The sequence below is a fragment of the Meleagris gallopavo genome, chromosome 1, assembly GCF_000146605.3.
Source record: "Meleagris gallopavo isolate NT-WF06-2002-E0010 breed Aviagen turkey brand Nicholas breeding stock chromosome 1, Turkey_5.1, whole genome shotgun sequence".
Lineage (NCBI taxonomy): Eukaryota > Metazoa > Chordata > Aves > Galliformes > Phasianidae > Meleagris > Meleagris gallopavo.
Window position 1 is genome coordinate 2,339,574 of NC_015011.2, and position 24,069 is coordinate 2,363,642.

The window sequence follows — 24,069 nt, forward strand, 5'->3', positions numbered from 1 at the left end:
GATATTTATAAACCTGGATCAGGTCCCCTCTCAGTCGTCTTTTCTCAAGGCTAAACAGACCCAGTTTACTAGTCCTTTCTTCATAGGGAGATGCTCCAGGCCCTTCACCATCTTTGTGGCCCTCCGCTGGACTCTTTCCAAGAGATCCCTGTCTTTTTTGTACTGGGGAGCCCAGAACTGGACACAGTACTCCAGATGAGGCCTTACCAGGGCAGAGTAGAGGGGGAGGATCACCTCCCTCGACCTGCTGGACACGCCCTTCTTAATGCACCCAGAATGCCATTGGCCTTTTTTGGCCACGAGGGCACACTGCTGGCTCATGGCCAACCTGTCGTCCACCAGGACGCCCAGGTCCCTCTCTGCAGAGCTCCTCTCCAGCAGCTCATCCTCCAGCCTGTATTAGTGCATGCAATTATTCCTCTCTAGGTGTAAGATCCTACACTTGCTTTTGCTAAACCTCATCCGGTTTCTTACTGCCCAGCTCTCCAGCCTGTCCAGGTCTCACTGAATGGCAGCACAGCCTTCAGGCGTGTCAGCCAATCCTCCCAACTTTGTATCATCAGCAAACTTGCTGAGGGTGGCCACTATCCCCTCATCAAGGTCATTGATGAAGATGTTGAACAAGACCGGACCCAGCACAGACCCCTGGGAGACACCACTGGTTACAGGTCTCCAGCCAGACTCTGCACCACCAACGACGACCCTCTGCGCTCTGCCAGTCAGCCAGTTCTCAACCCACCTCACTGTCCACTCGTCTATGCCACACTTCCTCAGCTTTGTCATAAGGATGTCGTGGGAGACAGTATCAAATGCCTTTTTAAAATCTGTTTATCACTGTTTTGTTCTGTAACTTTTCATTTATAAAGAAGACGTCATGCTTTGTAGCAACTCGTATTTGTAATTGACTGGAATTTGGAGTTGGTGAACTTTGGGGCAGAAGTCTGGACTAGGCAGCACTCTGAGATCTGTGAAAGATCTACTTTCATGCCCACAGAGACAAGAGAAACAGAATAATTTAAAGCAAAGTAGAGTAAGGAATTGCTTTTATACGCACAAGGTATGAACTAAGCACACCAGGAAGACCTGCAAAGAGGTTGTGGTGGGGTAGGGGTCAACTTCTTCTCCCAAGTAACTGGGAAGAGACAGAATGGCCTCAAGTTGAGTCAGGGGAGGTTCAGGTTAGAAATTAGGAGACATTTATTCTCAAAAGGAATGGTTATGCACCAGAACAGGCTGCCCAGGGAGCTGGTGGAGGTGGTTCCTGGAGGTATTCAAGAGAAGGATAGACGTGTCATGGAGAGGCACAGTTAGTGAGCATGGTGAAGATGGGTTGACAGTTGGACTTGATGATCTCAGAGATCTTTTCCAACCTTAATCATTCAACGATTTTATGATTCAAAGGAGATGTCAAATATATATTTTTTTCATGATCTTCATCCTGTAGAGACATGATCACAAAAATATTGCTAATGGTTGCAGTAAATTGAAGCTCTCATTTAGGTTTGGAAGAGCAAATGCCAGTCAGCATGGCCTCTTCCCATGAGTGATAATGTGTGTGTTGGACTCAAGATCTGGCTGTGAGTTGATCCAACTGTCTTTAGCCTTTCACGTGGGAAGAAGCTGAAGGATTTGCTTTGTCAGATCTTTCCTCCCACTGTCCTCATGAGTGGCCAGTGGTTGATGCTCCAAAGCAGTCTGGATATCTGCCACAAAATGAGAGGAAAAAATGTTAAGCTGAATAAAGCATAAAGGGAGACTGTTCTTGCCTGTGCTGCAAATCTTGTGCCACTGAAGAGAAATCACCATTCCTTTATCTGTTCCCTCCTAGTTATACAGGGCTGTTGACGATGTTTTCTTTCTATTCCTGTTCCTGCTGTTTGTTTAGCCTATTTATGACTGTAAGGTTTTGGAAAAGAAAAAAGTTAATCATTAAAGTGTGCTCAGGCATCCCAGGCTTCCCAGGGAAGTGGTCACGGCATCAAACACTGGATACCACTTTCAGACATAGGGTTTGGATTTCGGGTGCTTTTGTGTGGAGACAGAAGTTGAACTCAGTGATCCTTGTGGGTCCCTTCCAACTTGGAATAGTTTATGATTCCATGATTCTACACAACGGATCCAATGGAACTTTATCCTTCATCCTGGTACGATCTCTGATCTTCCTCATCCTGTTGCTTTTACCCTCTGTTTCTCAGGCTGTTCTGCTCCAGCTGCCTTTTGAATATGTAGTAAAATCTCAGACTTTGAAGACTGAGGATTCTCTTCTGGCTTCTTTGCAAGTAGTTTTCCCAGCTGCAAATACAGATCTTGGTGCTCCAACAAGCTGTAGATCAAGGTCTAAAGGCTTTGTTTTTCCTGTAAGCCCCATGTTTTATCCTTGCTGTTGTTTCATGTAGATCTGGAGAATGAAATAGCCACTGATCACAAAGTCACTGTGATTATGGATTTCCTCTTTGTGCCAAGCTTTCAGGAGACAGCTGAAGTATGGTCTCTGTCTTACAAGATTTGGCTGTTAATGGATTTATACAGCGCTAATTACAAAACTTCACTCTGAGAGAGAGGAATTGTGTCTCACAGATCTTACTAAGATTGCAAAGCAGGGGAAAACATCCACCCACTGGCATTCAGTGCAACAGAAACTCTGTTCTACAGAACAAGAAAATAGCTGCCTGGTGACGTGGGAAGAAACCCAAGGTCAGAGGCTCTTGATGTTGGAGGACCAAAGTGGGGTTTTGGCATTTGATACTGGACTAGGTCCAGAAAAAATTAAGGTTTTATTTGGGCATCCTTCAGAGACTCTTTTTTTTTTTTTTCCCTGTGCTTTGGTCTAATATAGAGATTCTATACTTCCAATCTGGGTGATCTAATATAGACATTCCTCATACAAAGAGCAACGATGTCAGGCAGTGTAGTGACACTGTTTACTTGAAATTTATGGCCTCATGTGCTGTCACTACAACTGTTTGTTTGCCTGGGGGTTTACATTTCCCCAGCTGCTGTGATAAGGAATAATTTTACTAGATTTGTCCTCAGAATAGTTTTCACAGAATCATTATTATTGGAAAAGACCACTAAGATCATCTAGCCATGAATTTTAGGAGACTTTGAGATAAGAATCTGCACTGTGGAGGGGACTCACAGTGGAACTCATAGGTGAATCTGCCCCAGAAAGAAGAGTTTAACCCCATTCTTTGGATTTGTAGGTTATTTCCATGACCTCAAAACTCCATTCTTGTTTTTGTGGCACTGCATATATGTGTTCTTACATCAAATCTCCATATAGCAAATTCCTGGAGGAATGTTAGAAGCCTTTCCTCTCTCCATGCCAAGAACAAGGGAGCACACATCCGACTTGCTTTTGCTGGTAGAAAACCAAGTCTGAAATGCAGGGAAAAACAGCATCCATGTGCAGTTTTCTCCAATGGGAAATCAGGAAGAAAGAAATCCCACTCATGGCAAATGTTAATCCCTTCCTTTAATGCTCTTCTGTCAGATGCACAGGTAACAAGGTGACGGGCAACATGTGAGTGCCTGAATAGAATTATCTGTGTGATGAGTGAAGGCCACATTCTGTTGCTGGAGCTTAAGTGCCTTGCAAATGACCCAGTGCTGAAATTAATCTCTCTATTTGGGACAAGCTGCAGCTTGTGCTGGGATCTGTTCATTGTGGCAAGCTCCAAAAAAAAAAAAAACCCACACAAAAAAAGGTGCTGGATGCCCTCAAAGAGAGAGTTGCCTTTGCTTTCCATCAGGTTGTGTGTTCAGGGAGGGAAGATTTAGCTGAAGTTAGAAGCTGTTCTTTGTTGGGGAGTTGTCGACAACGTGCCTGTGTGAGTTTTCTTGCCGTGTCGGCTCCCAGAGAAAAGCATCTATCCGTGGTAATCAGGATTTATTAAGGGAAGTCAGGAAAAAATCTTTAGCTGAGATTAAAGGGATTGTGTAGCTGCACTTGGTGCTGAATTGCTGTGTGCTGGCTCCATTGCTGGACGTCTGCCTCGTCAGCATCTGCATGGCCTCCTGTGTCCCAGCAAATGAATAGCCATGCCTGAGCAAAGCAAAAGCAAACAGGAACGAGCTGCCTGATTAATGTTTGACTTCATTAACTGCAGTGCTCGTGCTGTTGACATTGCCCTGTAGTCCTGGTTGCTGCTGGCTTCCTCCTAACTAGGTGTTCCCAATTGAATAAGCCATTGGGGTCCATATGAGCCTGATCCACCACATGCTGGGACCCTGGTGTGGTGTTTCTTGGGCATGCTCTGGAGGAGGAAGTGGCAGATTTGCTCCTCTCTTGGCGCTGTTTTTGCTGTCTTCTATGTTCTAATGTGTGTTTTGTTCTGAGGTCCTGGCTGAAGATGGACACAGAGTAGTTTTGCTTCTGTAACTCTTTGCAGTCAGGTTATCTTAGATAACTCTTTTAGTGAAATACTGCTGCTGACCTTGCAGTGTCCCTGCTGCAGAAGGTGGCTATGGCAGGGGACCTGGTGAATTGGACCTCTCTGCAACCTTGGATGTTAGGAGGGCTGTGTGTGTGTGTGAGAACCAAATGGGAAGATGCTGTCGTCTTCCATCTTCACTGTCTCTGGAACAGCAATTGCAATGGGGTGGATTTATGCTGGTCTCCAGTTAAAAGAAGTTAGAAATGCTTCTTCGCCTTGGGCTTTTTTCTTGTCCAAGGCCCATAGAACTGCATGTTGTAGAGTCTTGGGATCATTGGAGCCCCATCACACATCCATGGGGCTGTAGAAACTGTGACCTTTCCAGGGATCCTGGATATGTTGGCAAAGAGGAAGATGTGGCAGGAGCCACGTAGATCCGCTCACACAGGAGCTCTGCACACTGGGTCATGGCACTGCTGGCCATATCACTAGGGGGAAAACCAAGGGAACATGGTTATTTTGGGAGGTGGTTTGGGTTTCTTTCTGGAAATACCCAGACCAGAGCCTAAGCCCAGACCTCACTGCCTGCTCAGTTTGGCCTTTTGTTTATTTTTTTGTAATGTAATTAGAATCCTGCAGCTTAAAAGACTGCATATGTCTATGGCACTGCAGTATTTGTCTTCCCAACTGCTCTGATCTCCTGCTGTCCAGACATGGATAATAAAAAGACATGCATAAAACCCTTTTCCTTGGTGCATTCTCTGAGGGGTTATGCAAACCTTGCTCTATTCTGCAAGCTAAACATCCAATCCTCCTTGCCTCTGCCCTCTGCTGTTATTTAATAATTAAGCCAAATTAGAAATTTTAACCCTGAGAGGCTCAAGTACTACTTGGGACTCTGGGATGAAGGGTACAGGAGCAGATGGGTGAACAGGGAGAGAGCCAGCAGTGTTCAGAGAGAAACCTAAACTTCCTAGCGTCACTCAGGCTGCAGAATGAAGATGGTAGGCATTCTGCTTCTTCCAAAATCTGCATTTGTGCTTGCTTGGTGGCTTTTCCTACTGCAGGTGAACATCTTATCCCATGAAGTTCTCTGTTTTTTAAGTGCCCTTGACTGCTGCAAAGGGTGCTCCTCATCCACCCTTCTTGGAGTTTTTCATAGGAGCCCCTCTAGTTTCCAAACCAAATTTGCTGTCATTCCCTGCAGGAATGTTTCCCCCCTTCCTCTGTAAGTCACAGACACTTCTCAAACTCAATCACAGTTCCCATTTGCTTGGGCCTTGAAGATTTCACATCTGGAGTGCATCTCCTCTTACGTTGGGTTAACTGTTTATTTTAAAGGGGTACTTCCTGCTGTTGTTTCAACTCAGGTCTGTAATAATCCTTGGGCAGACAGCTCATGTTGAGGGGCTTTTATGTGCATCTTCAGTCTTGGAGTCATAGAAATACAGAATTATTAAGGTTGGCAAAGATCATCCAGTCCAACTGTCAACCCACTCCACCATGCCCAGTAAACCATATTTCTCAGTCCCACATCTGCCCTTTTCTTGAACACCTCCAGGGATGGTGACTCCACCACTTCCCTGGGCAGCCTGTGTCAATGCCTCACCACTCCTGAGAAGAAATGTTTCCTAATATCCAGCATAGATAATAGCAGTTCCCATTTCCCTATCTTGCAGCTGTGCTGACTCAGTTGGTCTACGAGGAGTAAAATATAGTAAAATACAGGAGTAAAATAGATATCTTTTTTGTACTTCAAAAGAGTAATTTCTTCCTACATCTGTCTAGTGCCCGATCAAAGCAGTATCTGCTAGAAATATGGATCATAGCTCAGAAGTGACGGGCGCCAATGTTCAGGGTCACCACGTGATGATTCTGAACACAGGATTCAAACAGGGACAGCTTCTCTCTTCTGCTGCTCTCTCAAGGATGGCCTCTTTTGAAAGGGGAATGCCTATGCAGGAAGTGCTCATCCCATCGCCTCTCTATCTATCATAATAAAGGTTATTAAAAGCCATCATGACCGGCCTGTCCATCCCTGCAGAGTGAATCCTCACTAACTCACAGGACAGTCTTGCCAACTCTGCAGTATCATCTTGATTTTATTAAATATTTGCTTGACCAGAAAGGCAAAGCAGAACAGGGTAAACATGCCTAAAGTAAATGTGAAATGACCTTTGTCCGTCCTCCAACCAGCGCCTGTGGCTGATGTGGTAGGGAGGGCAGAGGGAGGTGAAGGGGATCATGCAGCTGCTTTGAAATTCTGGCTGCTGTGAGAAGTCTGAAATATTTGGGGTGGCATAAAAGTGGTGGATGCTCTAGAAGCCCAGACGTACCCTTTCCACTATCAGATCTAATCAGTTTACAGGTCAAAAGAAGACAGTTTTTTTTTTCTTTTTGTTATTTGTTGAAGTAAAATTTTCCATTCCTCTGGCACACATTTGAAAAAGCTGTGAATCCCAGCCCTGTGTCACTGCCACATCTTCCTCCCTGCTGGGATTTGCGAACAGCAATCTTTCCCTTGCCTCCTCCTTGCTGGCTGTTGTCACCTTTACTCAGCAAATTACACCCCTCACTCCAGCAAAGGCACTCTGTGAGAAGTGATAGGACAGTGGTCTACAGAAGTGCATTCAAATCACAAGGATATTTGAAGCTAGGATTTGATTTGTTTCACTTTTAATAGGCAACAAGAATTTTGTGAAATTCTGACCTGGATGTTAAAGAGGGAGAGGGGTAAGACCAGTGTGCCTTGGCCTGGCCACCTGTAACAAGGGTTGTGTAATCAGCAATCAGCAAAAAGTTTGGCTGGCAAGACTCAAGGTATTGAGAATCCATCTTCCATGCGCCTCAAGTTGTGCCAGGGGGAGTCCATTCAAGTTGGATATTAGGAAAAATTTATTCTCAGAAAGAGTGGTGAGGTATTGGCACAGTCTGCCCAGGGAACTGATGGAGTCATCATCCCTGGAGATGTTCAAAGAGTGGGTAGATGTGGCACTGAGGGACATGGTTAGTGGGCATGGTGGGGATGGATTGATGGTTGAATTTAGAGATCTTACAGGTCTTTTCCAACTTTAGTGATTCTGTGATTCTCTGAAAGCTTCTCTTGGTATAGAATCAACCTTGAAAAGGAAGAGGAGCGGGGAGCAGATGAGTGTTTTGAATGAGAGGATGTATTTCCACAGCTCAAAGTAGGGATGTGGTGAAATCCCCTATGGCTCACATCAACTCTGGTTAAAAGCTGGGAGATTTAAAGTGACTGAGTAGTGCAAGAAAACCCCTTCATTTTTTGGGGAGAATCACCAGGCCAGTCTCTGGGTTGTCAGCTTTTGTACATCATGGGCCTTTAGACTTTATTACTGCTAATAATTGGGCAGGCCCTTTCTTTTCAGCCCTCTGAAATGCCCCACAGAACGGTATCTTTTATTTAGACAAGGTTGTCTCGGCTTTGCAGGGAGCGAAGAGCAGCACCATGGTAAAGACCAGGGGAGGGCTGAGGGAGCTGGAATTGTTCAGCCTGGAGAAATAAAGGCTGCGGGTTGACCTCATTGCAGTCTTCCAGTACCAAAAGGGAGTCTATAAACAGGAGGGGAGCCAACTCTTGGAAAGGGTAGATAATAGCAGGACAAGGGGAAATGGTTTTAAGTTGAAGGAAGGAAGAAAGATTTAGGTTGGATGTCTGGGGAAAGTTCTTTACCAAGAGAGTGGAGAGGTGCTGGAACAGGCTGCCCAGAGAGGTTGTGGATGTGGAGTTTTGTGGCCCTGCATGTGGCAGGGGAGTTGGAGATTCATGATCCTTGAGGTCCCTTCCAATCCAAGCCATTCTATGATTGTATGATTCTATGAGGGAGAAGACATGGTGCCCAGTTTGCTTTGTGCTTGGCAGTGTGCCCCTTTTAGATGTTGCTCTGAAGTTTGGCACACCACAACTCCTACATCTGTACCCCAAGCTGGACTGGCATGAGGGAGCTTTGATCTGGAAGCCACAGAGAGCTTTTTCAAACAGTCCTGCTCAGGACCGGTGTCTCCCTGAAAGGATATTAATGTCAGACCAGAGCTGGCTTCTTCCTGGCAAACTTGAAGAGTCACAAGACAGCTTAGCAGCCATCTGGGCTTATCCCTGCAGACAGGTCCCTGACCTTCTCTAGACTTCATTCCCTCATCTGGAAGAACAAAATAATAATCCTTCTCCTATCCTGTCTTAACAAATACACAGTTGGGTCAAAGCTGGCAGTGCAAACAGTAATATTGCTTGATGCTTCTGCACTATTCTGGCTTCCAGTGAGTTTTTGTGCTGTACCATGGGGCACATGTGTGTGTAGTAAAGGTTAAAAGGGCACTGATTTATTATTCTGCTATGTGATTTCTGCTCTTTCTACCAGCATCTTCTCTTTCAGGAGGACTCCCTTTGTGCTGGTTTTAAGTAGAGAGCTCTGAGTCGAGAAAAGGAGGATTAGCAATTAAATATGCTCTGATGATGGCATGGTTGTGAAGGAGGGAGGAGGAAGAAATACTCCATAGTAACATACTTTTGTTTTCTTTTCTCTTTGCTTGTAGGACAAAATCTGCCAGGGAATTGGTGTTTTGAAGACACTTACTGCTTCGAATCCTCATTCCCTTGGGAATACAAACCTTTCTAAATATGTCACCAGCCATGTGGAAGTGGACTTGCCTGGTTTCTCACCTCCTGTTATCTGCCACAGTGTCACCTCTTGGGAGGCAGCAGCCTCCCCACCCAAAGAGGCCCTTCATCACCTTCACTGGAGACCAAACGGAGGGGAACTTCAACCACTTAGTGGTTGATGAAAGGACTGGGCATATTTACCTGGGAGCTGTCAACAGGATCTATAAACTCTCCAGTGACCTGAAGGTCCTGGTGACCCACCAGACCGGTCCTGATGATGATAATCCCAAATGTTATCCTCCCAGGATAGTCCAAACCTGCAATGAACCCTTGACACCCACTAACAACATCAACAAAATGCTCCTCATAGACTACAAGGAGAATCGATTGATAGCCTGTGGGAGTCTTTACCAGGGCATCTGTAAGCTTTTGAGGCTGGATGACCTCTTCAAGCTGGGAGAACCCTTCCACAAGAAGGAGCATTACCTCTCCGGCGTGAATGAGAGTGGCTCTGTTTTTGGAGTCATTGTTTCTTACAGCAACATGGATGACAAGTTGTTCATTGCCACTGCTGTGGATGGCAAACCTGAATATTTCCCCACTATCTCTAGCAGAAAGCTTACCAAGAACTCTGAGGCAGATGGGATGTTTGCATACGTTTTCCATGATGAGTTTGTGGCATCTATGATCAAAATCCCCTCAGACACCTTCACCATCATCCCTGATTTTGATATCTACTACATCTATGGCTTCAGCAGCGGTAACTTTGTTTATTTCCTAACTTTGCAGCCTGAGATGATCTCACCACCTGGTTCCACCACCAAAGAACAAGTTTATACCTCTAAGTTGGTCCGGTTGTGCAAAGAGGACACAGCTTTTAACTCCTACGTTGAGGTGCCCATTGGCTGTGAGAAGAACGGGGTGGAATACCGGTTGCTCCAGGCAGCCTACTTGTCCAAGGCTGGAGCCATTTTAGCAAGGTCTTTGGGTGTTGGTCCTGAGGATGATATCCTCTTCACAGTCTTCTCTAAGGGGCAGAAAAGGAAGATGAAGTCCTTGGATGAATCTGCTCTTTGCATCTTTGTCCTGAAAGAAATCAACGATCGCATCAAGGACAGGCTGCAGTCCTGCTACAGGGGAGAGGGGACATTAGATCTGGCCTGGCTCAAAGTCAAGGACATTCCCTGTAGCAGTGCGGTAAGTCTAGCCTTTAAACAACCACATTTGACTTCCTCACGTTATTGCAGAGTTTAAAGTGTGCCTCAGTGGTTTCAGTAGGGAGTGAAGAACTGAGCCTGCCTCTTCCCAGTCTTGGCTCTGACATCATCTAATCTAACCAGCCCATGCCCCAATTTACTCGTGGTCAAGTTGAGGAAGGCATCACTTTCTGACCTTCCCAGGAATTTTATGTTTGTTGATGGAATAAGCCAATAGGCCTTGAAATCTTTGGGAAGGATTGTCCTGCTCTTGTTATTTCACAGTGAAATTCATTAGGAGTGAAATCACGCTCCCTTCTGCAGTATTGGCTCAAGCCTAAACCAAAATAAGACTTAGATAACCTCAACTGCTTGTGCTTATTTTTGTGTCTGATGGTGGAATTTTATCTCCCTAGGCAGGAGTTGAGGCAGGATTTTTTCTGGGAGCTTTGTGAAGCCAGTACTTCATTTATTCTAGGGCTGAGTAGCGCTGATCATTAACCATCAAAGTCCCTTGTCTTCCTCCTTCAAGCCAGCTCTGCACTGCCTGTGCACTGAAAAAATTAAGGCCTGGCTACAGATCAAGGATTAAATGCTACAACATTTAAGGGCAGGACAGAGGAAGAGGTTGGTCTACCTGACCTACAAACGGTCTTAAGAAATTCTCTTAGTTTATTCCACCAGTTCACTGAAGTGTCATTGCGGAAATATGCCTCAGCCCCACCAATATATGACTGGCTTTGATACCATGCACAGAAATCAGCATTATAGTTGGCACTGCACCCCAGCTGCTGTAATAGCTGCCTCTCTGGGCTTTGATTTCCATCCTTAATTAGTTCTTTCAAGTAAGAGGCAAGTTCAAGTCTGAGCAAAGGGAATATGGAGAAACACCAGAGCGCCTTCCTGCCCCATAATCTCATAGCAGAGTCAGGGCTCAGTATATGGGATTGCTCATGCTTTCCTTTGTACTCAAGCATCCTTTGCTGGGGAATCCCTGTTGTTCCTTTGCAGGACAAGGGCACAGTAAGAGGAATGCAGATGGAAATATCATTCATTGCAGGGAGACAGATCCTGCCTTACCCTGTCCTAATTTTCCTTTGCACAAGCACAGCGTTGTGCGACCTTGCACTGCTCTCACAGTCCTACACTGAAGTTGAGGAGGGACAAACCCTTTGGTTTGGTGGGATCCCTTCTGTCTAGACCTCTGCCAGCAGCAAACCCCCTATGGCTTCACAGGGAGAAAGACTGTGCCTGAATCTGGCTTTGATTTTTTTTTTCTTTTGTTTGTTTGTTTGTTTAGCCTCAAGGCCTCCACTCATTCAAAAAGCTGCCTTTAGATTTAAGCTGGAGTTTCCCACTGGAGTTACTTTCCCAGGCTGTTAAGCCTCTCCATATATTTGCAAATCTGCTCCGCTTGTGCTCCATACTAATGCTTGCAGCACAGGACCTCTCAAACCAACAGTTTTGAAATCCCTCAATCACCTGTCTTCTGTGGCTTTAGAAAGGGGAAAAAAGGCCAACATTGTCCCTTGGGATGAGTCTGGGATATATTAGAGCAAATTTGGAGGGACAGGACTGCAGAGACTGGGGAGAGGACAACAAATTGGGGTCTGTGTGGCACAGCAGGGAAAACTGTAAGAGCATCTTTGTGACTGTGAATCAGAGATGCTAATGCATCCCATCTGGAAAAAGAGCCGGGAGATCCTTGAAGAGAAAATAAGAGTCTGAAAAGTGTAACTAAGTGGGCTGTGCTCTCCTTTAATGAGTCTACTTAGAGCTGCTGGCAAGCCCTGCCTGAGATCAGCTGTGTTGCCCGAGGGAAGAGGTATTAGTGACTTGGCTGCTGTAAGGGCTGCAGAGTCCAGCTGCTAAGCTTGGAAAATATTTGATGGTCGGTGAAGTATTTTGGAGCCTGGACATATGTCCGTGAGGGCCTCATCTCTGTTGCTGATGGATGTCCTGCTTGCCAGCAGTCCACCAGCACTGCTGCTCTGCCTTTTCGCAAGTGGATTGGAACAGCTATAAAACCAATTATAAAGCTACCAGCATAAGTTTTCATATGTTTTTATTATTATTATTATTATTATTTTTAAATTTGGGTATCAAATGTGTTTCTGCTAGTGCAGGATAGAAGCCTAACTTGCCCATGGTCAAGGCTGGACTTGAAGTTCAGCTCTGCTGCCCTGCATCCAGCAGCCAAAATCCTACAGATACAGCTGATATGCTACTCAGTGAGCAGATGGGTAAAGAGAAGCTGTGGGAAACCTCCACTGAGCATCGCAGAGAAACACTGTAAGAAGACATACACCAGCCTTTCCTTGAGATACTTACTCTTGGACCCTGGAGTTGGGCTCATCACACTGTCTTTGCACCTTGGTCAAATCTGGCCTGGGAAAGACCAGAGATGAATGGACAATCCTTGATGTACGTTCCTCTCCTGTGTTATAGCTGTCCTCCTCTTAAACTTCAGCATATATCAGGAAAAAAAGATGGATTTTTATGTCTGGGCAGTTGATTTGCAAATTCACCCTGGTGATGAATAGTTGCAGGTAATATCTCTGGTTCTCCTCTCTGTACCTTGCAAATGCAGAATAATAACTTATATTTAAACAGTACTCCTGACCCCGAATGCTTAGAAATTCATATAATCAGAGAAAAATGAGACTGTGAAAAAAAAAAGAATCTTATGAGGTCATCTGATTTGCCCTCCTGCTTTACTTATAACATTTCAGACAGATGTTTGTCTCACCTGTTCTTAACCTCCAGTGAGGCAGGCTCTCCTCTCTCCCTACATGATCTATCTCTGCTGCTAGGAAGCTTTCCCTCACTTCTAATCTTATTTCCTCATACTGAAGCCATTATAACGTACATAGCCTTAGAGAGCACCTTTGTTTCCTTTGAGTATCTACAAAGAATGATGTGTGCCACCAAAATGCCACCACTTTTGTGGTGCATTAGTCTAAATTCAGAAAGTTTCTGACGAAAGAGTGGTGGGGTATTGGAATAGGCTGCCCAAGGAGGTGGAGTCACAAACTCTGGAGGTGTTCAGGAAGAGGGTAGATGTGGCACTGAGTTTAGAGTGATCATAGACATTTGTTGATGGATTGATCAGTGGTCTTTCCAGTCTTAATGATTCTATGATTCTGTGGAGCAGAGAGAGAGGCTGTATAGATGTGCAGAGTATTGGCAGATGGAAGGGCTGCTCTAGAGTGAAAAGGATGTTTGTTTTTTTTAAGCAGAAAATGATCTTCATGTTGGATAAAAAAGACAGTGATTTAAATACGCATCATGCTGTATCAACATACCAAATTTTTTTTGAAAAAGAGGCAGCTTGAGAGGAGGATAGAGCTGGGAATGGGTCATTTCAGTACTGGTTTTGATCATTGGTAGATTTGTTGTTTTTCTGTATTATGAAATAAGATTACCAGCGGGCACATTTTGAAGCCCAGTGGAAATTACATTACTGAGATGCGCAGAAGTTGAGCCTTAGGGAACAAGCAGATGAACTGCCATGTGGGACATGCAAGGATGAATGAAGAAGAGGAAGATACTGGAGACTGCCCTTAGAGAACTGTGAATGTGCCACGGCCTGCTGGGGAGATGTGAGAAGAACAGGGATCCTTGGTGGAGCCTTGGCTTGCAATAAATTCTCATAGGGTCACAGAATAGCTTAGGTTGGAGGGGACCTTGAAAATCATCTCGTTCCAACCCCCATGGCAGCAACACACTCACGCAGAGTGCATTGTTAGCGTGCAATCCTAAGTGTTAGCTTAGGAGCTGATTGCAACCTTGATCCCAGCCTGATCTGCCTCACAGCATCACCTGCTGCTCTGCAGCCTAACAATCTGCATTCCCTGAAATGAAAAGGTGTCACTTCCACTACTGCAGCTTTTACCGGATACACAGTGCGAATATCTATCTGAGATAATCAGAATGTCTGTCCCCAAGTATCGCCTGCCTTCTGCCTTTTGCCGGTATTTTCTTTTCCTTTTGGCAGGAAATGGAGTTTGATTGTTTAAAGAACTGCATTCAATCTCTTCCTGTTTTTCATGGCAATGTTGTTGGATGGGGGAGAAAAGAAATGTTTTTTGAAGTTGACCAGCCAACAAAAGGCTTTGTGTAAAGACTTGGGCAATATTTTTCCAATGCTTTGTTAATAGAAGGCAGGCAAGGTGAGGCATTTGGAACTGGAGTCACTGTCTGACAAGTAACTCAGCTACAAAAGCTTCTGCTTCTGATAATCCAAGCCACATCTAAGTCAGTAATTCACCCAGAGTAGTCACCATTGCCTTGTTCCCCATTTATCCTCTGTCTCCTCCATACATATATATTCCTCATGTTGACTTTGCTCTCCTACTCACTCCTGATTTACTTATTAACCCTTGCCCATCCCAGGTGCTTCATGCCCACCAAGCTTTACCCATGAGGTTCATACGGATATGGAAAGAGGTCGTAGAGTGCATACTGCTGATTAATCTCAACACTGTTCTCCGTGTATGGCTGTCAGATGTGTCTGCACTGGCTTTTGAGTGCCCAGGAGATTTGTGTTATCAGAATGAGCACCTCACCCCAGGATGAATGCTGCTTCGCCCTTGAGACTGATCCATACATTTAGGCTCTCTACTGCTCCATACCATCAGATTAAAAAAGGCTTTTTCTAGCTTGGTGTAAAACAAAGACAATTTGATTCTTGGTGAGACAACCATTGATGATGAGGCCATAATTTTCCTATAAAAAAACTTCCAATATTTTTGTCCAAACAAACAATTTCATTATTTTCCTCTTCAACAACACTAAGATGGGGAGAAGCTTTACTTCTGTTTTACAGGAGTTAAGGCACAGTAAAACATGACCTGCAGCTAGGTTGCAGCTCAGGAACTTCTGAATCCTTGTGTTGCACCCAATATTCTCAACTGCTGCAAGAAGATGGAATAAATCTTTATTACAATCATTTAAAAATGACTCGCTGAAAAGAAAAATAAAAGGCTGCTTCAAAGAAAAGTATCACTTTAATCAATCAAAAAACTTGGAATTGTCATTCCTATAATAGGGAAAGGTTGGAGTGAAAGGCAGTGTTAACTCTTGCTTAGTACTAGGGGAGAGGAGCACGTGGATGGAGGTCCATGCACTGTTGATGCCTTGACATTTTGAGAGCATGCTGGTTTCTCCTGGCGGCTCTGTCCAGTACATGAGCCTGCCACTTTCCCTGGGGAATGACTCACAGTCACAGGAACAAGCTATCGGTTTCATGAGGCCTCATCATGTCACTGCTTGCCAGCAGGGCTATCCTAAGTAAATCTGTATGAGGTCACTGCTGCTGGTGCTCATACAATAGGGTTTTTTGTTCTGCATGGATATACCATGCAGAAAAACTTTGCAGATAAACTTTTAGCCCAAATTACATACACTTAAGTTTCTCATCTAAAGAGCTCGTGATCAGCTGAAGACCATTCTTGGTCAACATTTAGTGGTGCTTTCCTCTTCTTCCTCTGGAGATGTAAGCAAGAGCAAGAGCACCCCCAAAAAAAGTCAGAGTGCAGCCTGTATAGAAGTAGTGGTCTCAGAAATACAGAATTTCCTCTCTGGCAGTGCCTACTGGATATTCCGAGATGGAGCAAACAAGCTTTTTACTGTGTGCTCTGTATTTGTTTAATTGGCCACATCAGTTTGTGTTGGATGGTAGTGTATTTGTGAAGTGTGTTGCTGGAGGGACTCACTGAACCCAAAAATTTTGGTAATAGTTAACCAGCAATCTCTGCCATTGGTGGGAGCTGGAGGGGATGAAGGGGTTAGTGGGGATGCAACCTGGACAAGGGTTAAGGAGCTGGCTTAGGATTTCTGCAGCTGAACTGTCATTTGAAAATCTCCCCATGAACTTTTCCTCTCCTCATTGCCCCATCTCTTTCCAGGGCCCAGTTGTTGCCTCCTCTATAAAGCAGTGCTCTGGGAGTGAAAGGCACATCATTGGAGAAAAATGTCATATTGTCATGCTATATGAGGTAGCTCGAGCAAAAGCAGAGCAAGGAGCTTGTCTACAGTGATGTGGCTGTTACTTCTCATGAATATTGACAGTAGTGGAAGTCACCAGAGATGGCTGAGGCCATGCTCTTCAGATTAATAGGGAGCAACTGAATTCAGACCTCTACTCTCTGAGACTGAGCAAGGTCTTGGCCCCTCTGTAGCTGGAATTAGGAAAGTCTCCCCATCTTTTCCACTGTGATGTGATCATTAGATGATTAGCACTAGTTCTTGTCTAGCAAGCATGGTGTTTAAGGCCTGGGTGTAGCTGTTGCCAACATCCTGACTCCTGGACATCTCCAAAGCCTGTGCCCATCAGCAGGTGGATGTGCATATGCCTAACCTAGATATAGATGGCCCTGTTCATTGCAGGGGGTTGGACTGGATGACCTTCAAAGGCCCATTCCAACTCAAACAATTCTATGATTCTATGATACTGAAATCTGATCAAAACTCATTTGCAGAGGCTTTGTAGGCATTACATGGGATCATCTTCACTTTTTGTTGGTTCTGGTCTTTTTTCCCAATTTTGGCAGCTCTATGGGAGAGAGGAACAAAAAGTCTTAAGCATTTGCATAAACAGAAGCTTGCACTTAAGAGTTGTAAATAAGGGCCTAACAGCAAACAGAGGATGATTATTTTTGAGGCAATAAGTATGTCCCTCAGTACCACTCAGATCATCCAGTCTAGATGTCTACCATCATGCCCTCTAAACCATACCCTTGAAAGGATACCTCCAGATCAGAAATAATGCTGCCTGTAATTATTTGCCCTCCTTCCAGAACACTCATTATTTGTGCTGTAATTATTTGAGAAACCTCTGAAAAAAAACCACACACACATACACACAAAAAACAAACAAACAAACAAAAAAACCACCTGACAACATCCTGCATGGAACTACTTCTTCCCACGCATCAGAGGAAACCCTATGCCTTTAAGTGGCTGGGTGCCAGCCCCGTGCACGCTGTGCTGTTCTCTCTAGGATCCTCACGTCTGCCTGACCCTGCTCACACAAAATGTTCATTGAAGACGGAGCAGGGCCCAAGGCTGCTGACTCGCTGTTGTGTCTGAGATATTTCAGGCACTGCTCCCTCCCCCACTATCATCCCAGCTCTGGACTCTGCCTGCACAGCTCAGCATCACTCAGCATCTCTCAGCATCCCTCAGCATCATCTCTTGCCCCTGCTGGACTCCACACAGATGCTATCACAGGAGAGCGAAGTGCTGACTTCCACGTTGCTGCTTCATGCTCCTTGCCACATGGACGATTATTTTTATTTCTGGGAAGTGATCTTTGCTGCTTTCCCTGCCAGCGACCCAGGCTGTTTTTCTCTGCGGTTGAGCCCTGCGGTCACATGTGGCTCAGCCTTGCATTTTCAGAGTGCTCCAGATGATCTCTTTGCCTTCGCTTCCATGCCGGGTGATCACAGCCCTGACCTCGGATTGCCTCGTCAGGAGATTGCCTTCCAGGCCGAGGGGAATGCTTACACAACGTTAAAAAGAAAAAAAGGAAAAGAAAAGAAAGAAGACTAGCATGCAAAACCCAGAAAAATCCTGCATGAGCCAGAAGCAAAGTGATTTCGGCTCCCTGCATGACACCGATGCTATTTAAAGCACCTCCGGACTGGGGGCAGCTGGGGTTTGTACAATACCCGTTCTGTTGAGGAGGGGGTCATGGCTTGCTGGATTCAGCATTGCTTTTGGGACAAATCCTGCACAGACCCTTTCTTCCTTGCGTGATGCAAGTGGAGTTGTCGGGGTGAAAAACAGTGCAGGGTCTGTCTTCGTGCTGAGGGAATCAGTGAAGATGTTTAGCCTCTGGGAACAGCCTGATGCACATGTCTGTCTTGGTTTTCTATTTCAACACATATATAACATAAGGCATTATTTTTGTTCCTGAAATAAGCATATTTCCACTTTTACCTGAATTGTAATGTATTCCCAATATATCAGTCAGCATAAATACAGATGCTGCACTTTTCCACCATGTAGGTACGAGCAAGATGTGAGGATAGGGGATGCAGGTTGGCTATTAGGAAAAGTTTCTTCTCAGAAAGAGTGGTGGGGCACTGGCACAGGCTGTCCAGGGGGGTGATGGAGTCACTGTCCCTGAAGGTGTTCAGGAAAATGGCAAATGTAACACAGAGGGACATGCTTTGTGGGCATGGCGGTGATGGGTTGATGGTTGGACTAAATGATCTTAGTGGCCTTTTCCAACCTTATTTTTTGATTCTGTGTGCCCAGAGTGAGGCTGGAGTTGGAGATTTGGGTGTCATGTACTCATCTATGTATGAACCATCCTCTTCAGAACTGCTCCTCTGCACAGATGTAAATCAAGAAGTGGAGGAGCATCACCTCACTGTGCTTGCTGAAACACAGACCTTTGTTGTATCCCTCTCCTGTAGGGAAAGAATGCTCTCACACTGGCCCTTCCTGACAGTACACTGTGATTTTTCTGAGTGTGTGTGAGATGCTGCATTATAGAATCACAGAATCACAAAGGTTGGAAAAGACCACTAAGATCATCCAGTCTGGCCATCAACCCATCACCACCATGCCCTCCAAACCATACACCTTGGTGGGGAACCCTTGTCTTGAACACTTCCAATGACGGTGACTCCACCATCGCCCTGGGTAGCCTGTTTAATAGTTAAAGTAGTTACAGAAGTGCCTGAAACACAGGAAAGGTGGGACACCCAGGTATATGTGCATCAAAGTGGTAATGCTGTGGGCAAACAGAAGGACTTCTGTTTCCTCCATGCATTACCAGAGCTGGCATTGCTGATAGAACATGTGGGTGACATTAGATCAGTAGGAACAACATCGCATTTTCCCTGTTTCAATGTCATTACCCCATCATTGTCACTGTTCCAAAATATAATAGGATTTGTTCAGCTGATTTATTCTGTAAACAAGTGATATTAGCCAGGCGCCTATTCAGAGAGTGGGAGAGGCAGAGCGAGGGAATATGCAGAAGGGAATAATAAAAACGTGTTGCTCCTAATGAGGGAATGACCCAGCACTTATCAGTGGGTCGGGGCTATTGGTCGGGATCCGGCGCCAAGAAACAAAGGGCTGTAATTGTCATGGCATCCCTGCTTCGGAGGGCCATCCACTGCACAGCCCGGCTTTCAGATGCAAAGAGTTGGAAGCAAAAGGCTTGAGTGAATTATACAGAGGCTGACACAAGCGATCTGCATTCCTCGAGCACTGAGATCTGCACAGATAGAGGCAGCAAGTGGGCGATTTTGGTTTGCAGAACTCGAGTGCTGTATTTTGTTGTTTAAAGTGACAACCGGGCTCCCTTGCTTTCATTTTCCATCAGATGATAAAACCAGACACAACTCAATTCTCCCTGATGCAGATGCGCAGCCCTCGGCTCTTCATTATTTGATGAGCAAACCAAGGTCACTCATAGAATCATAAAATCATTAAGGTTGGAAAAAACCACTAAGATCATCCAGTCCAACTGTCAACCCATCCCCACCATGCCCACTAACCATGTCCCTCAGTGCCACATTTTCTTGAACACCTCCAGGGATGGTGACTCCATCACCTCCCTGAGCAGCCTGTTCTAATGCCTCACCACTGTTTCAGAGAAGAAATTTTTCTTAATATCCAACCTCAACCTCCCCTGGCACAACTCTCATATCCAACAGAGCAATTTCCCTGTGCTGAAGACCAACAACACATGCAAGTTGTTCATCACAACGCTTAGCTTACCTTTGTGGGACCGTGGTGAGGATTAATTAATGCTTTTAAGCAGCTCTGGGATCTCTGGGAGGTGTCGCCTGCATGCAAAGCAGCATTGTTGTTTCATTTGTATAGCGCTGCTGGTGCACGTGGCACTTTGCAGCCCAAATGATAATTTTGACTGTGGAACAAAATAATAATTATAGTAATTAAGGGAATGTCTGGTGGTGCCGACATGAGGGAGGCAGCTGGACTCTATCCGGCAAGGTGCTGGTGTGCATCAGTGATAGGAATAAGGAGTGCCTGGCAGCTGCCAGAAATGCTCCATCTGAGCTCAGATTTAACCATTCTGTTGCCAACAAGTACTGGGAATGAATGGGTCAAGCATGTGAAAGAGAGGACAAGTCAGCAAGTGTTCCTACACCCTTCAAAGTGGAATGTGACAGCGATGATGTTTGCAGTGGAGACTTTACCAGAGTCCTGCAGGGTAGATTTTGTGGCCTGGTGAAGATGAACGTGCAAGATGAATGTGGGGAATATCTCCTTGTTAGGTATCTCTATTAGATGGAGACACCTGGGAGAAATACAAGTTATGGCAAGGATGGTCAGGGTTACAGAGGCATATAAAGGATAGAGCTCCACTCTCTTCTTACACCTCTATTAATACTGCTGTTGATGGAATTTGTGATGTAACAGCCTTTAGCTGATCATGGAAATCCAATGTCCTTTAGGACAAAATGCACTTCTCTCTCAAAGGTGACTTTTTGCCTATCTAGATAAACTCTTTTCACTCTGTACAGACAAAACCTTTTCATTTTATACAGAGAAAACCTTTTCACTCAAGATTTTCCTGTGACTTTTAGTCCCCAGGGGAAGTCAGTGCAGCTGTGTTTCAGGTGCGTAACACAGCTTTGCAGCTGGAATATGTTCTTACAGAAGAGCTCTAGCAGCTTATTTGATCAATACTTCACTTTTGAAAAATCCCTAAATGCTTATTTACCCAATAGACCATGGTAGTTTCAAAAGCAGAGTCTCCACACTCAATAATCTCTTTTATTGGGGGTGTGAAAAATTTTAAGTGAATTTTTTAAAGCTCATGGAAAGCGGCAAGCTGAGAGCTGCAGAGATCATATTCCTTTCTTTATCCTCATCCACACGATTCTGCATCCTCTCAGCCCACATAGTGAAGTTTAGGGACTGCAGAAAAGCTCAGCTTCCTTTTACAGCCACATTTTCTGCTCTTTAGGTCCCATCCACTCTTCCCGAGCACAGACACAGTTCCCAACTGGGAGTGAAGGAACCTCAGTGACCACACAGCTCAGTGATCTGACTTTCAGCCCAGCTGCATAGCTTGTTGTGCTAATATAGAGATTTGGAGTAGTACTGCCAGCATTTTTGTGTGCAAAAGAGAGGTTTGGCTGACATAGCGATGATGTATGGTACTTGGGATATGAAGGCCACTATGAACAGGAGTGTTTGTGCTGTCTGAATTTGACAGACTGCATTGCTTCTGGAGGTGCTGTCCCCCTTCCCTGCCTGTATCAGTTTCTTGGGCTCTTGAAATATCCCTTAACTTAAAATATCCAAACAGAGGGAGTGAGGCACTGGAACAGGTTTGGTGGTGCCCTGTCTCTGGAGACATTCAGTGTCAAGCTGGATAGACTCAGAGGAACTTGATCTAGCTGTAGATGTCCCTGTTCATTTTAGGGGAGTTGGAATAGATGACCTTTAAGGGTCCCTTCCAACTCAAACCATTTTATGATTCTAAATATCCCACTGAAATATATTCCCAGGTACCTGAATCGGTTCTGCACTGCATCTTGTATATCCTGGCATCGTTTTTCTTTGGCAGACACTTGGAGTTGAAGTTGATGAAAGATCTGAAAGTGGAGGTTATATCAGTACACCATCAGGGTGCTGTCTGCCACAGCATGGATTCGTTAACCTGGAGGTGTTTCAAGTTGGTAATTGCCCCTTTACTTGTAATAGTAGGAGTATGTTCTCTGCAAGCGAAGTCAGTATGTCATTTTGATGATGTCATTTGGATGATGACAGTATTGATGACAGTATTTCAGGTTGGATATTAGGGGACATTTCTTCTCTGAACGAGTGGTGAAGCACTGGCATAAGCTGCCCAGGGAAGTGGTGGAATCACCGTCCCTGGAGATGTTCAAGGAAAGGGCAGATGTGGGACATGGTCAGTGGGCATGGTGGGAATGGGATGATAGTTAAACTGAATGGTCTTAAAAGTCTTTTCCAATCTTAACGATTCTAGATTCTGTATTTGGCCTGGGAGGTTGTATATCAAAATTCTATGATTTTTGAGAAGCACAGAGTCAGTACTTTTGGGGACATGAATTGTTTCCATCAGACAGCTCAGTGCTGCCTCCAGGACTAAAATGCTGCTGTGAGCAGCCCCATACCAGCAGTTGGACAATGTGTATAGCAAAAGTGGGAACCAGAGCTGGAGCAAAAGCAATGGGCTGGAAAGCATCTGCTGTTCTTTCTCATGGATTCTGCTGCACCGGGTCTGCAGCAAGAAATAAGAAGAACAAATCTATGCCACTATTGCTTAAATTTTGCAATTTTTTGGATCTAGAATACATGTAGGAGTTCACTGATCAATGTACATTGTGCATATCTTTCGGCACATGAATCATTCCAAAATTCAGAACTCAGAGGATGCTAAATTTACGGCAACAATTACTTCTTACTAATAACCAACCAGCTCTGCTGAGCACAAGGCATGAAGACTAAAGAATATTGGTCTCCATAAGGAAGGCAGACTCCTCTTCAGGAAATTGCAAATTTTACGATGTGGAGGTAGATGGTAGATGGGAATCCTTATGCTCGCAGTACAGAAAGAACGTTAATGCAGGCGTAAGAAGTCTGTACCATGTTAAGATTCTGCAGCACTCTGGAAACTTGACACCAGTCCTTGAACTGATGCTTAAACTGTAGACCTAAAAACCAAATGCTTGTACAAGTTCAAGTCAATTTGGGTAACTGGTCTTGTGATCCTGAATTATGTTTGAGTGAAAACCTATTAGCAGAGTGGGTGCAATTTCCCTGTAATTGGTGAAGTTATTGTAACTGCACTGTCATTTGTATATGGTGACATGTAATTGCATGGTAACCACTGCTCTGGTTGCACAAGTAAAAGCAGAGTGCAATTATAATGTATTTCCAAATGCTGGCTCTTTATCCAGTTTCCATTATATCACCAAGCACCCTGGAGAAATGGTACTGGATATTTTTGTATATCATCAGACTGCAGGCTTACGGCTGAAGAGCGGGTTGGTTGGTGATCTGTTCCATTTCAGTTGGTGGCCCAGAGTTCCCATCTTTTTGCCCACAGAATTTCAGATGATAAAGGTCTATGGCTGTTGATGGTCACTGGGCAAGCCCACAGTTTTCTTCTGACCCACTGTCAGGATCACGTGTGATGGGAAGGCATTAAATTATGTGAATGATGTGGCACATGGCAAACGTCAGAAGAACTGTCTCCATCCTGCACCTGGATCTCATGGCTAGACACAACCAATGGGATGATGTTGATATGTGAAATCTGATGGTCCTGCCAAAGTTCACAGCACAGAAACTGGGGAGAAAGACATAGAACTATAGAATAGCTAAAGTTGGAAGGGACCTTAAAGATCATCAAATTTCAAGCCCCTGCCATGGACAGGGTTGCCACCCTGTCTCCAGGGATAAGGCATCCAGAATCTCTCTGGGCAGCCCATGCAAAGGCCTCACCACTCTCTGAGTAAAGAATTTCTTCCTAATTTAATTCCTAATAAATTCCTTTATTTCTCCTCTTTTAGTTTAAAATCAGTTTGCCTTATTCTATCACTAGGTTGGATGCACCAAACGCATTGGCCTCAGTGGAGTCAGAAGGGACAGCTGGAGGCAGCATGGTTAGAAGCAGGAATGATGCTAGAAATGCAGGAGAGCAGAAGCAATCCAGCTTAAGGAAGGCAGGGTACTAATGCCAGAGTGAGGACAAACCAGCACCTAAACCAGAAGGTTAACCAAGTAGTGAAGCCCATGCTGATGGTATTGTGAAGATATTCAGAGAAGCACAATCCTTGGGAAGCAAACTGCTGCTGCAGAAGTTGGAGTTTAAAGATCTGTGGTTTGCAGGGAGGTGGTTTGCATCATG

At 44.9% G+C, this 24,069-nt stretch overlaps 1 protein-coding gene across 2 annotated transcripts in view; it reads left to right on the forward strand.

Annotated features, from left to right (window-relative positions):
• The first annotated feature begins 1,124 nt into the window (after positions 1–1,124).
• Positions 1,125–24,069, forward strand: part of PLXNA4 (plexin A4) — a 429,864-nt gene continuing 406,919 nt past the window's right edge. The window contains exons 1-2 of one of the 2 annotated variants that reach the window (XM_010711589.3): positions 1,125–2,144; positions 8,931–10,194. In XM_010711589.3, the coding sequence (XP_010709891.1) occupies positions 9,016–10,194 (1,179 nt within the window). In that variant the 5' untranslated portion in view covers positions 1,125–2,144; positions 8,931–9,015. The remainder of the gene's footprint in view (positions 2,145–8,930; positions 10,195–24,069) is intronic. The other variant, XM_003201828.4, reaches the window with a different exon arrangement.